This window comes from Symsagittifera roscoffensis, unplaced genomic scaffold (assembly GCF_963678635.1).
Source record: "Symsagittifera roscoffensis unplaced genomic scaffold, txSymRosc1.1 SCAFFOLD_709, whole genome shotgun sequence".
In the NCBI taxonomy this organism is placed as follows: domain Eukaryota; kingdom Metazoa; phylum Xenacoelomorpha; order Acoela; family Convolutidae; genus Symsagittifera; species Symsagittifera roscoffensis.
The window spans coordinates 6,460-19,816 of NW_026971085.1; the positions used below are offsets into that span (position 1 = coordinate 6,460).

Here is a 13,357-nt window from a genome sequence, read left to right on the forward strand (position 1 = left end):
GTTTTTCATGGGAGATATCAAAGGATAAAAAATTGCAAAAAAAAGCACTAGCAATAGCCTATGCAGGGCGACGCAATCTTCTCATGGTAGGATCCCTGGTATAGGAAAAACCATGTTAGCGCAAAAAATCCCTTCATTACTCCCCGACCCTGCAAACCAAGAAATTCTAGAGATCAACATGATTGCAAGCATTATGGGAAAAATCAAATCTACAGTACAAATAAAACGCCCTTTTCGCAATCCACATCATTCATGCTCTATGGCACCTGTGATAGTCGGAGGAGGCCACCTCCATCAAGCCAAGAGAGGTCACATTAGCACATAACGGTGTATTATTTCTTGACAAACTACCAGAGTTACACAGAAATGTTCTAGATGCACTGAGACAACCTCTAGAAGCAGGAAATGTGACAATTGCTAGAGTCCTCCCACAACTACATATCCCTCAAACTTTCAACTTATTGCAGCAATGTATCCCTGCAAGTGCGGATATATGTTCAACAATAGATTCATGTGCTCTAAGGCTCCTAAATGTGGAATGGAGTATCAAAAGAAAATATCTATTCCTCTACTCGACAGATTCAGTTTAGATGTTGAATTACAAGATATCGATGCAAGCAGCCTTATAGACAGTAAAGAAGTCGATGACTCTCAAATCATACAAGACACTGCTCCCAACGCTGCGAACCAACAAAAAGAAGGCTTTGCTAATACAAATATAAGCTTCAACGCTGAAATCGACGCACAGTCATTATCTAAATTCTGCATCATGGATAAAGAAATTTCTAAAATACTAAAACAAGCTTTACAAAAAAACACATCTATCCGTCAGAGGATATCATAGAGTACTTAAAGTAGCATGGACAATAGCGGGCGGTTTTATCCTCCCCTGATCAAATAGACCGTACATGTATTGCTAAAGCACTATACTACAAACCTTCTTATGAAATAATCAACAATAGTCTTTAAGACATTATGTTTTTATAGTATTTTGCTATTTTAAACTTGCACACAAAAAGCTGTTAGTGTATCCTACAACATCTTCTAATATACTGAATATCTATGTAAAGACGGCGGAAAGAGAGGGATTCGAACCCTCGTCATGCTATAAACATGAACACGCTTTCCAAGCGTGCGCCTTAAGCCGCTCGGCCATCTCTCCTAAAAACATCCGTACGCGTCGAAATTCTAACTCACATCAGAATAAAGATCCAGATCACATATAGAATCTTTCTTATAAAAGAATACACACAAAAAGATCAACTAGAATAGAAATACATCCTACTAAGGGCTGTAAATTTTATATGTTCTTTTGGCAATTCAGTGACAAAACGAGATGGCAACATCATTTGCCAAGTATTGTTCAGAAAGCGATTTTTTGCGTAAAGAATAAATAAATCATTCCTTGCTCTAGTAATCCCTACGTAAGCTAACCGTCTTTCTTCTTCTGCCTCATCATATTCATCAATAGATTTTTTATTAGGGAAGACCCCCTCCTCCCATCCGGGGAGAAAGACGCATGGAAACTCCAATCCTTTTGACATATGCAAAGTCATAATTTTGACCATACTTTGATCTTCATCAGAATCAATGCTAGTGATTAAACTAACATGCTGCAAAAACTCCACTGGATCCTCAAACGACTTTAAGGCATAAACCAATTCACGAATATTCTCCAACCTTCCTTCTTCATCATTTTTCAACATATCTATATAACCTGAATCCTCTGCGATTGTCATCATAAAATCATTCAATGGCATTGATTTTAATTGCTCAGTCCATGTATCAAATTTGCTAAGGAACACTTCAGCATGAGACTTGCACCGCTTAAGATCGCCCCTAAGAAGCATGTTGCGCAACACATCTAACATAGATATACGCTCCATCAAAGATTCTTTGTAAATTTTCTTGACAGTTACAACTCCTATTTCTCGAGCAGGAATATTAATTATCCTTTCAAATGCCAGATTATCATTATGATTTACTATCAACCTAAGATAGGCTATCATATCTTTAATTTCCTTCCTCTCATAAAATCTGAGATTCCCTATAACCTGATATGGGATGCATTTCTTGACGAAGCTCTCTTCAAACAATCTTGTTTGAGAGCCAGCTCTTACTAAGATAGCTATATCTTTCAACAAAATACTGTTAGATAAATTAGCTATGATATTTGTAACACATTTAGCTTCATCTCTGCCATCATATAACTCCATGACATGCACCCTAGATCCAGTGTTGTTCTCAGTCCATAAATCTTTCCCTAATCGCGAACAATTGTTCGCGATAACACTAGACGCAACAGCTAAAATATGTGGTGTAGATCGATAATTACGTTCAAGCCGTATTATTTGAGCATCAGGATAATCCTTTGAGAAAGTTAGGATATTTTCAATATCAGCGCCTCTCCAACCGTATATCGATTGATCATCATCCCCGACACAACACAAGTTTCTATTTTTTTGCGCAAGAAGTTTAAGCCATAAACTCTGAATAAAATTAGTATCTTGATATTCATCAACTAATATGTATTTAATTGCTTTCTGATACTCTTCTAACACAGCAGAGTTTTCTTTGAATATCAATATATTATATAAAAGTAGATCAGCAAAATCCACAGCATTTGAGCTGCGCAAACGCTCTTGATAGCTCCTATAATACCCAAGACATTCTAGATCACGAGCCCCTTTAGAAATCACATTATCGGGCATATATGCTTTGTCTTTCCACGCTTGTATTTTAGAGACTAAGACTTTGCGAAAATCTTTCGTCGCTCCCTCTGGTAAAATACTTTTTACAAGCTTTCTTTGATCGTCAGCATCTATAATAACAAAATCATCCCCTAGCCCCACTAATGTTGCATGACGTCGCAATATTTTAGCAGCAGCAGAGTGAAAGGTTCCAAGCCATTCCATATACACAGAACCAATCTGTTCAGAAAGTCTTTTATTCATTTCTTTTGCAGCTCTATTTGTAAAAGTCACTGCGAGAATTTCACTAGGACGAGCATACCCTGAAGAAATAATATTACTGATTTTCGCCACCAAAGTTTTTGTTTTTCCTGTCCCCGCCCCTGCTAAAATTAACACAGGACCATTAACCACATCTACAGCTTTTTGCTGCTCATTATTTAAATTTTCCATAGTTGAAGTGGTATCATATAATAATATTTTGTAATAGAGGCTTCGAACATATATTGCTCACAAAATCGAATAATCTCATCATAAGATCATCTCCTTCCATGGAATTAACACTTATCCCTTCCTAGCCCTGCCCTCTTGTTGATGTCGTAGTTGAGTGGCACCTTCAATTGCAAAATTGTTCTTTTTTGACATTGCCTTTGTGTTCTCGCTCTGAAGCTCTTCCACAGCAGGGCTTAGATTCAGAAACTTATGTCCGTTTGCATTTATGCTATCTGTCGGAGTTGTTGTTGCAGTAGTTGAAATGCTTTGAGTGTCCGCGCTTGGAATTATGGGTGCGACATTGGCAACGGAGATAGGATGATGCTGGATGTCGGCCGAATGACATCCAGCCTTCGATGTTTCTTGTGGTATATAAGTTATTTTTGAATACAGCGGATTATGAGTCTCTCCAAGACGAGAGAACTCCGCTACGATCGTATCTCTCACTAGTTTATTCGTTTTGTATTTTGTTAAAATCACGCCTAGGCTCTCACCACATCTCTTTGTCACTGATTCTAATGAGGTATTTCTCATCTTTGAGAGTTTACACTCATATGCATTATTTGCTTTTTGGGCCTCTCGTTCGGCATAAACTTCTTTCTCTTTCTTGCTTTTTTTATTCTTTACCCCGATATATATCAGCCGTAGATCGTCTTCATACTGATTCTTTGCTTTCGTCATGGAATCCTTATATTGCTGTATACCATGTACAAAAACGTTCGGGAAATCATTCAGAGCTGAAGCCAAGCGTGTTTTTCCTGTGAAATTTATTCTGGCACTAGACAAAGCAATATAAGCACAAATACTATCAATCAACTTGGCTCTACTCTCCCCCTTTGACGAAAGCAAGAAAGCGCAATATTCGTAATAACACTCTACAGTTAGCCTCTCATCAAAGCACTCTTGTGGGAATAACAAGAGAAAAGCCAAAACGGCTCTCGTTGTTTCTTGTACATTGAGATCCGTCACGTTAACAAGCTCTGTTCTATATTTTTCTATATCCACAGTATAGGCAGTTTCTGTGTCATCATTTTTAGCACTTTCAATCTTGAGTATCGCTTGCTTTTGTTTTCTGTCTTGACGTTTTCGAGGCTTACATATTCTATCCAAACTTTTTGGTAAATAATCGAAATCATTATATCTAAAAGTTTGTATCATGCTGTCTGCAGTACCATATATTAATGGTTGGCAGCACGCAGCATCTGGATACCCTAAGTCTGGAATAGCTATAAGCTCTAAACTTGGAGTTAGGCGCTCAGGAGGTTGATCAAAAAGCACAACCTTTCTAGAATCTGCTTGCTTGTATCTTCTGCTTGAAGCTACTACGATCAGCGTCAGTGTAATCATACTGACTATTAGTAAGATTGCAAACAAGATTAGAAAAATATCATTTGCAATTTTATTAAGCTCTTCTGCAAATCTCTTTGTCACCACTATCCCCTTGTGCTATAGATCATGACAGTCAAATCAGACACTGCATTTGGATCTAAATATAATATATATAACAATAATCCATTATTTTCATTAAAATACACAGTATTCATAATAAAAGTTTATAACGCTTATGTAGATTCAGCTCTAATATGCAACACATCCCTATCTTACAATGTCTATCATCAACTATGTGTAGATGTAAGCATGAGCATCTGCCCTTATCACATAAATTTATATATTACTATGACACAGGAGACCTTTTTTAAAGAAGAAGGACATGGCCTTATAAGTATCTTGCAAGTTCAGCACATATTGTTTTTCTATTGGATTGAGGTTAAAAAAGCAAGGTGGTGGAGATGCTAACAAAAAGCTAACAGCCTACATAGGTTCTTTTATTTTAAGCGATTTATCGAATCACTGCCCGCCCTGCTCCTTTATCTCTTTATGCTCTGCCCATGCATCAAGACTGACCAGCCCATAGGCCGCCAATATATGCCTCGTGCTGCAATTATATTTGATCTAGTTTAGCGCTACTTCTTCCTATCAGCCGCACCCACGTCTTGTGTTTGCACACTATCTACGTAACTTCCATCTGTGTGAACAAGATCTTTTTTTTCCTCTTATTCTTTTAGAATATTCTATTCTTCGGGCGTCTTTGTACTCCATATAGCGCAACTCTTTTTTATATCCATATTTTCTCATGTAATAATTCAATCTCTTTGCCGTAGTTCTAAAATGAGCACCTAACGTCGAGAAAGTTGCATTAGGATGCAATTTAACATTAGAATGCCACGCAACTGATTCTAGCTTTTCAGGGATCGGGATTGGATGATAGCGCCAGCCTCCTTATATTGTTCTATACCAACTGGTTACTGATAAGTGGCTTACTCCATATTGCTCCCATTCCTTTGTCTTAAATCGTTACTGAGTGCTGTCCTTTTGATAGATCCTTGTTTTTTGTACGGTATTATTCTCCCGTATCATGGGAAGATACATACAATGTATCTTCTTGTCATCGCAACAGACTTATCTAGGAAAAGTCCTGTTACAAAAATTATATATTTTGGAACATAGTAACGACATAAAATACACAATAGCAGAAATTAATATAGGGAAAATATCTCTTCCTATATAATCAGCAATATACCAAATATCAGATGCCTCTGTCAGATACACCACAAAACAAAAACCAGCAAAAAACGAGAATACAGCTGACGCTTTATCATGCCAGATTTTAGGCAATAAGCCCCCTATAAGAACAGGGACAGCAATAGAGGAAATTGCTATAAGATAACCCTTAATCAAAGAGTTAATTACCCCTTCAACGAAATAAGATGATACTAAAGCAGATACCCCCACCAAGAAAGTACAAAGCTGTGCGAATTTTCTTGATTTCAGCAAGTCAAGAGTAATGTTAGAGCTGACAGAACACAAAACGGAATCGGCTGTAGACACTATGGCTAAAACTACAACACACATAAACAAACCGCTTATTTCAGAAGAAAACAAGGCAGTAATCCTTTCCATAATCTCATACCCTAACATATGATTTGATAATTCAGAAGATAACACCCCCAAAGATACAGGCACAATAGTAGTAGCAAGCAATAACACCGCTGCAAAAAACGTTGCTAATGACACTGTCTTAGAGTCTTTAGCTGAAAAACACCTTTGCCCCATATCCTGCCCTATAATAACAAACAAAGCAGGAGTAAAAATCCATGACCTGAAGTCCTTAAACGAGGACATCGAAATATCAGCATGCAATACAGTTACGAAAGAATAGTCCCTAAACAACAAAAATGCTATTATAGCAAGCAAGCCCAGTATAAAAATACTCATAACTGAATCAGACACAATGATTGCTTTAAATCCCCCCCAAACAGTATACGTTATCATCCCTAACCAGAATACAAGAAAAAATGTATCATTTAAGAAGCCCATGGCATAAAAAGATTTTCTCATAGATAAAGCTAACGATGACAAAATCACTAACATGGAATATACCATCAATATACTTGAAAGAACTCTACACAATTTGCTGCCATATATCTTTTCAAAAATTTCAGGTATAGTAGAAATATTCAACCTATTAAAACAGGACCCTATCCCCAGCGAAAGAAACACACAACCTATAGATAAACCAAGCGCATAAGAAATAGACATCCATCCATGTGAATATGCAGCTTCAGCAGTCCCAATAATAGCGACCCCTCCTAGCTGTGTAGCCAAACAAGATAACGTAAGCGGCGCAACAGATATAGACTTGTGCGAAACAAAATATCCATCTAAGCTGTTATCTGGACCTTTACATCGACACCATAATACTACCCCTATCTGAATCAAGATTAAGATTGACATAGCAGATAAAAAAACTACTCCATCATAATTTAGCATAAAACATCCCACATCCTCCAGAGTACACCTGTATAATTTACAAATAAAAAAACATCAAAAAAAATCATGATCTTTGAGCATGCTGTCATATAGTATTTAAAAATACTTCTTATGTATTTTAAAACAAAGGTCTTGTGAAAAATACTTGTAACAGGATATACTGACAAGCTCAGGAGTCTTAATGTTCAAAAATTGTGTTAAATTATACGAGGGCAAAGCGAAGATAGTTTCCTATGCAACTCCTAGCAAGGATATATTGATACAACATTTTAAAGATATTGTTACGCGCTTCAATATAAAAGATAGCACACCCAAACCAGGAAAAGGCATGGCTAACAATGTGATAAGTGCATATTTAATGACTCAATTAAATGCTCAAAAAGTAAAAACGCATTTTATCAGCCTTGTAAATCGATCTGATCAACTAGTCTACGCTCTCGATATGATCCCGATCGAGGTTGTAGTACGAAACTTCACTGCTGGAAGCTTATGCAGGAGATTGTTAATGGAAGCAAACATCCCTATTTCTCCTCCTATTATAGAACTCAGTTATAAACTACATGCAGATGATGCTCTAATCACAGAAGATCATGTGTTGCTCTTGGATCTCCTAGACATGCAACAGCTTAACTACATTAAAAACGAAGCTCGAAAAATTAACGGGATCATTAGTAACGTATTCGCAGACAAATCAATACAACTTGTAGATTGCAAATTAGAGTTTGGATTTAAAAACGGCGAAATAATCCTAGGAGATGAAATCAGCTGTGATACTTGTAGATTGTTAGATATGAATGTAGAAAATCTCGAAGATAAGATTATGGATAAAGATAGATTCCGCTTAGATTTAGGTAACTTGGTACTTAAATATTTCGAAGTTGTAAAAAGACTAGACGCTTTACCCTTGCTTAGCGATGAAGAACAAACATTGCTAGAAAAAGAATGCAATGCCTAAAAACTGATCTCTAAAAAAATCTTCAATAAGCAGAACACTAAGTTTATATAGCACTTGCTTTCTGTGTCTCGCACATTCGACCTGTTGTAGACTTGTATAACTTCTTTAAAAAGAAGGGGTCTATTTTACTTGCACAGAAGGTACATGATTTTTTGCACATAAAGGTGAGTGTTTCCTTCCTAAAAGCTTTTTACACAGAAAAATGCATTAAAAAACTGATAGCTCTAAATTTTCTGTGTTATGTATTGCATTTCTTGTATAAATAGTATATCATGGTGAAATATAATTACTTAGTTTAGGAGTTTCTTATGTCTGAAGTGCATTCTCGTTGGGATTCATTTCCAGGAGGAAAAGCGATTTTTGGTGGAGTGTACCAAGAAAAACTTAGAAGAGAATTCATGAAAGCAATGAGCGCAGGAAAAGATATGGCTGTTGATAACAATGGTGATCTTGTTCTTGTGGAATCTCGCTTGGTTTACCAAAGATTAGTTTGGAATGATAAAACGCAGAACTTTGATAAAGTGTATGGTAATAGAACAAAAAATGGCGAAATAAAATATGATAAAGAAGAGGAGCAAACTGATAAAGTGGCTGACGAAGAATTGGTTGGGTAAGCTTTATAAGGAACTTTACATTATTGCTTTGCTCTTACAGATAGCGCTTTGTGCTTTGTCTGCTTTTAGAGCAAAATAAAGAGAAGTTTTTGTTTTTACATCTTTGTGGCTCTCATCCCTGCCCTGCATTACATAACAAGGTAACGTATAGGTCGCTAGATTTCGAAGCATCCCATACGCAAAGTATTTATTGAATGTCAAAATCTAAGCCTATGCGTCGCGCTATAATTGTCACAGGAGCTACAGGCACAGGCAAAACTGCTTATGCATTACAGCTAGCAAGAGAACTTGGAGCTATAGTGATCAATGCCGATTCTAGGCAAATATACAGAGAAATTCCCATTCTCAGCAATCAATTCGCTAACTCTGCTATACTGTTGCAAGGCCATCACTCTATAAAAAATCACTACTCTGTATCAATATGGATACAGGAACTACGTGATATACTAAATAGATATCCACAAATTCCCATACTTGTAGGGGGATCTTACATGTATATAGATAATCTAATATATGGATTATCAAAATACCTACACCACCAGACAATCTACTCTTAAAATACTATAATATAGGAAAAATCAAGGGGATAAGTTATCTTAATGCCTTGCATAAGAATGAGAAGTTACATCAAGATCTCAACAGGGCTGCACGTAGTGCTGCTATCTTAGAAGCAACAGGGAGATCTTTGCGCGAATGGCAGCGTAATACAAGACAACAACCTTTCCAAGACATGATATTTGATACCATTATTCTTACAGAACCTAGACAAACATTGTATGCTACAATTAATAAAAGATTCTTACAAATGATTAACAAAGGGTTACTCGCAGAAATATGCAATCTGACAAAAACAATAGAAATTGACTCATGCAAAAAATGCTGCGGAATGATGTCATTAATAGAATATATCAAAGGCAATATCTCTTTAGATAAGGCACTGGCCTCGGGAATGCTAGAAACACGTAGATACGCAAAAAGACAAATAAGTTGGTTTAAGAACCACACATATACAAATGCATATTATGTCAACGTACAAATGATAAAAAGATCGATGGATTTAATCATAGCAAAATACCTAGATAAAGAATGAATGCGAGTGCAACAGCGTTATATTTTAAATAGCAGAAGTCTATGTACTTTAATAAGCATCACAAAAGCTTTTACCTGTCAAAAAAAAGCAATAATACGAATCAAACCTATGATAGGAATTACAAAAAATACAAATAGATCATATACTCTATATGCGCTTAAGATCCTTATATTTATCTAACAACTTCCTCATCTTTTTAGAAAAGTTTATAATCCCTCGAGAAGAATATTGAGCGCTATACTCATCAATTTTGCTCAATTCATATTTATAGTTTACCATAATCCCTGCTGAATTCTTCAACCCTTTAGACGACTTATCGGCTTCCCAATTTACTGATAAAATACTAGCGCCATTAGACAAATGAAAATGCGCTACAGGATCTACAACCTTATCATTCTGAGTAGTAGAAAGATATAATAACACTACAGATAATAACGACTCATCATACTCAGGTAAAGAAGAGGTTAACTCATAAAAATCACTATAGTATCGTTGCTTATCATGATTCATAAGCCATTTTATAAACCCAGGAATAGGTGATAATGTTACAAAAGTCTCGATGCTAGGAAATTCTCTTTTTAATTCACTCACAACCTGCTTGATCAAAAAATTACCTAAACTGATTCCGACCATTCCCCTCTGAGTGTTGGATATAGAATAAAATACCGCTGTATTGATATCATCATATGTAGTAATTGGTAATGTTTCATCCAACAAATCATGAATGCTAGAAGATACTTTATCTGTCAAAGCAACTTCTACGAAAATCAAAGGATCATAAGGCATTTTATTATGAAAGAAGGCAAAACATCTTCGATCTGAGTCTAATCTATTTCGCAAATCAAGCCATGAACTGATTTTATGCACCGCCTCATATACTATCAATTTTTCAAGCAAAGAGGCAGGAGAATCCCATGAAATCATTTTCATATCTAGAAGCCCAATATCAAACCAAAATGACAATATCTCACTCAAATCAGACTCCACAGGCCATAAATCCGGTTTAATTCTCATAGCCTGCATAACATCGGCACGCATCTGAATAAGAAATTGGAGCCCATTGTCCAACCCATTAAATTGCCTGAGTATTTTAAATCTTTGAGACTTTGATACTAAAGATAATTTTTGCTGCGAAGCAACAGATTCTGTTTGCATATATTCAGATATCGCCTCATGCAATTTGCTATTATCCGGACCGAATTTCTCAGATAGCATAGAAAAAAATATGCTTTTTTGGGCAATATCTAAATGCAGATACAGCTTCCCTAGATTTACAGAATTTCTCCTTGCCACAAGATCACCTCCCCGAGGATCCACACAATCTAACATTTTTGTATAAAGCTGCTCTAGAACAACCTCATTGCTAAAATCAAGCTCTGGAATACTAGATGGATTTACATCACTCCATGCCCTTATGATGCTTTTACGTGTCTTCTCTTGAATTGCAGCAACAACTTTACTAATAGATAGAGTCCTACCAAAAAAACTTAAATCCATAAATAGCTTGAAAAAAAGCCATATTATAACTAAAACATATCAAAATAACATAGCAATATAATCTGAATCATCGTTATTAGCACACTATAGCAAGTTATACGTAAGGATAATATTGAAACTTATTGAATCTATAGCACTTGTGTTTTTTCAGTTTTAATGAGATAGATGCAGAAAGGCTTTGATATGATATACATTTTCTTTCTCTCGATATTATTTTTGTGCCCAGAATTTTCTTTTGCAAATGCTCCAGTAAGATGGCAACTTGGGTTTCAAGACGCTGCAACCGATGTAATGCAAGCGATGGATAGTTTTCACAATATCATTCTATTGCTAATGATAGGCATAGTTGTATTTGTGAGTATGCTATTAGTTTATGTAGTATTAAAATTCAATAAAAAAAGGAATCCCGTTCCTAGCTCTTGTTCTAGCAACATATGGCTTGAAGTTGTTTGGACTCTAATCCCACTTGGAATAGTACTGGCTCTTGCGCCACACTCTCTATATCTTGCAAATGTACAACAAGTAATTCCTAAAGCTGATATGACAATTAAAGTTACAGGATATCAGTGGTATTGGGGATATCAATATGTAGATCATGGCAACTTATACTTTGACAGCAACATCAAATATGATACCAAACAGGATGAGTATCGTTTACTTGAAGTAGACAATAGACTTGTAGTACCTGTCAATACAACTGTTAGGATAGAAATAACCTCTGCAGATGTTATACACAGCTGGACAGTTCCGGCCTTTGGAGTAAAAAAGGATGCAATACCTGGCATGCTATCAGAAACATGGTTTACAGCCAAAAAGCTTGGTGTCTTTTATGGGCAATGCTCGAGCTGTGTGGAATGAAGCACGGCTTTATGCCTATCGTCGTTGAAGTTGTCACACAAGAAGAATTCGAGGAATGGATAAAGAAAGCATCTGAGCAATTCTCTTAGTCTCGTTCTAAAAATTGCTCTGATTGTGTGGACAGTGTAATTAGAGTTATCATAATCAGCATTCGACAAACCGTTAGCAAGCATCTGAATAAGCTTGAACTTCCATGTCCAATCACATTATACTGTTTTGACAACTCTTGTATTAAACAGCTTATCATGAACAGTAGCATTCTCATCATCATATAGGGCCATCGCATACCAACCTATATCACATACATATAAAACTGGCGCAATCATCAGATACAAAAAATCATACAAAGTAGAGCTCAACATTAAAGATAAGACTCCTAATATCTTCATTACTGTGGGAATAGCCAACTGTGCTAAATACCTATCTAAAGACAAAGAAAAAGCAATCTTATCCCGAGACAAGCTAATAACCTTTATCTTAAACAATCGCTGTCCTAGCGTTGACTGATGAACTGAAGAGATACACCAAGCAAAATATACGATACTTATCATAGTATACATTATCTGCGATGCAGACAAAGCTAACGTCATTACATCTGCATTGTCCGCAGCATGTTGTGTTAGAAAGATCCCATTGATATTGAATATCAAACTCAAAACGATGGAAATCAAACTAATGAAAAAAAAATCACAACAAGAAGCAAGTAATCTAAAAGGCAAAGGAGCGACTGTATAATTCATTAATGTTAAATTACAAATACCCGAAGAGTGATGGTATACTATCCGTTATTGATTTACAAATATTATATGTTATGATAAGATGAATTTGTAATATGCAAAAAATACCGGTGTTAAATAAAAATATTAAAAAGTTTGTCCTTTTAACTTGTCAAAAGCCATCATAAAAAATGTACTACTTCTTGATCTAATTCATGGGATATGGATCTGCATAAAATCTCTATTTAAAAAAAAAGTAACAATAAGATATCCTTATGAAAAAGGTAAAACAGCCTTCGTTTTCGTGGTGAACACGCTCTACGTCGGTATGATAATGGCGAAGAACGCTGTATAGCATGTAAATTATGCGAAGTTGTATGCCCTGCACAAGCAATCACTATAGATTCTGCACCTAATGAACAAGGAATAAGAAAGGCCACCCGTTATGACATCGATATGACTAAATGCATCTATTGCGGCTTATGCCAGGAAGCATGCCCTGTAGATGCTATTGTCGAAGGGCCTAATTTTGAGTTTGCAACAGAAACACGTGAAGAGCTTATGTATACAAAAGACAAACTCCTTGAAAACGGAGATATATGGAAACACCCCAT

The 13,357-nt window shown here is 36.0% G+C and overlaps 1 protein-coding gene and 1 non-coding gene across 2 annotated transcripts; both read right to left on the minus strand.

Annotated features, from left to right (window-relative positions):
- Positions 1-1,074: 1,074 nt before the first annotated feature.
- On the minus strand, positions 1,075-1,162 carry Trnas-gga (transfer RNA serine (anticodon GGA)). Its single transcript has one exon. It is a non-coding gene; the product is annotated as a tRNA-Ser (tRNA).
- An 8,751-nt stretch (positions 1,163-9,913) lies between these two features.
- On the minus strand, positions 9,914-10,710 carry LOC134856155 (malonyl-CoA decarboxylase, mitochondrial-like; the record flags this gene model as incomplete). The annotated part of the gene is made up of 1 exon (XM_063872520.1): positions 9,914-10,710. A coding segment is annotated over exon 1 (797 nt), but the record flags the coding sequence as incomplete, so codon positions are not given.
- Positions 10,711-13,357: the final 2,647 nt, after the last annotated feature.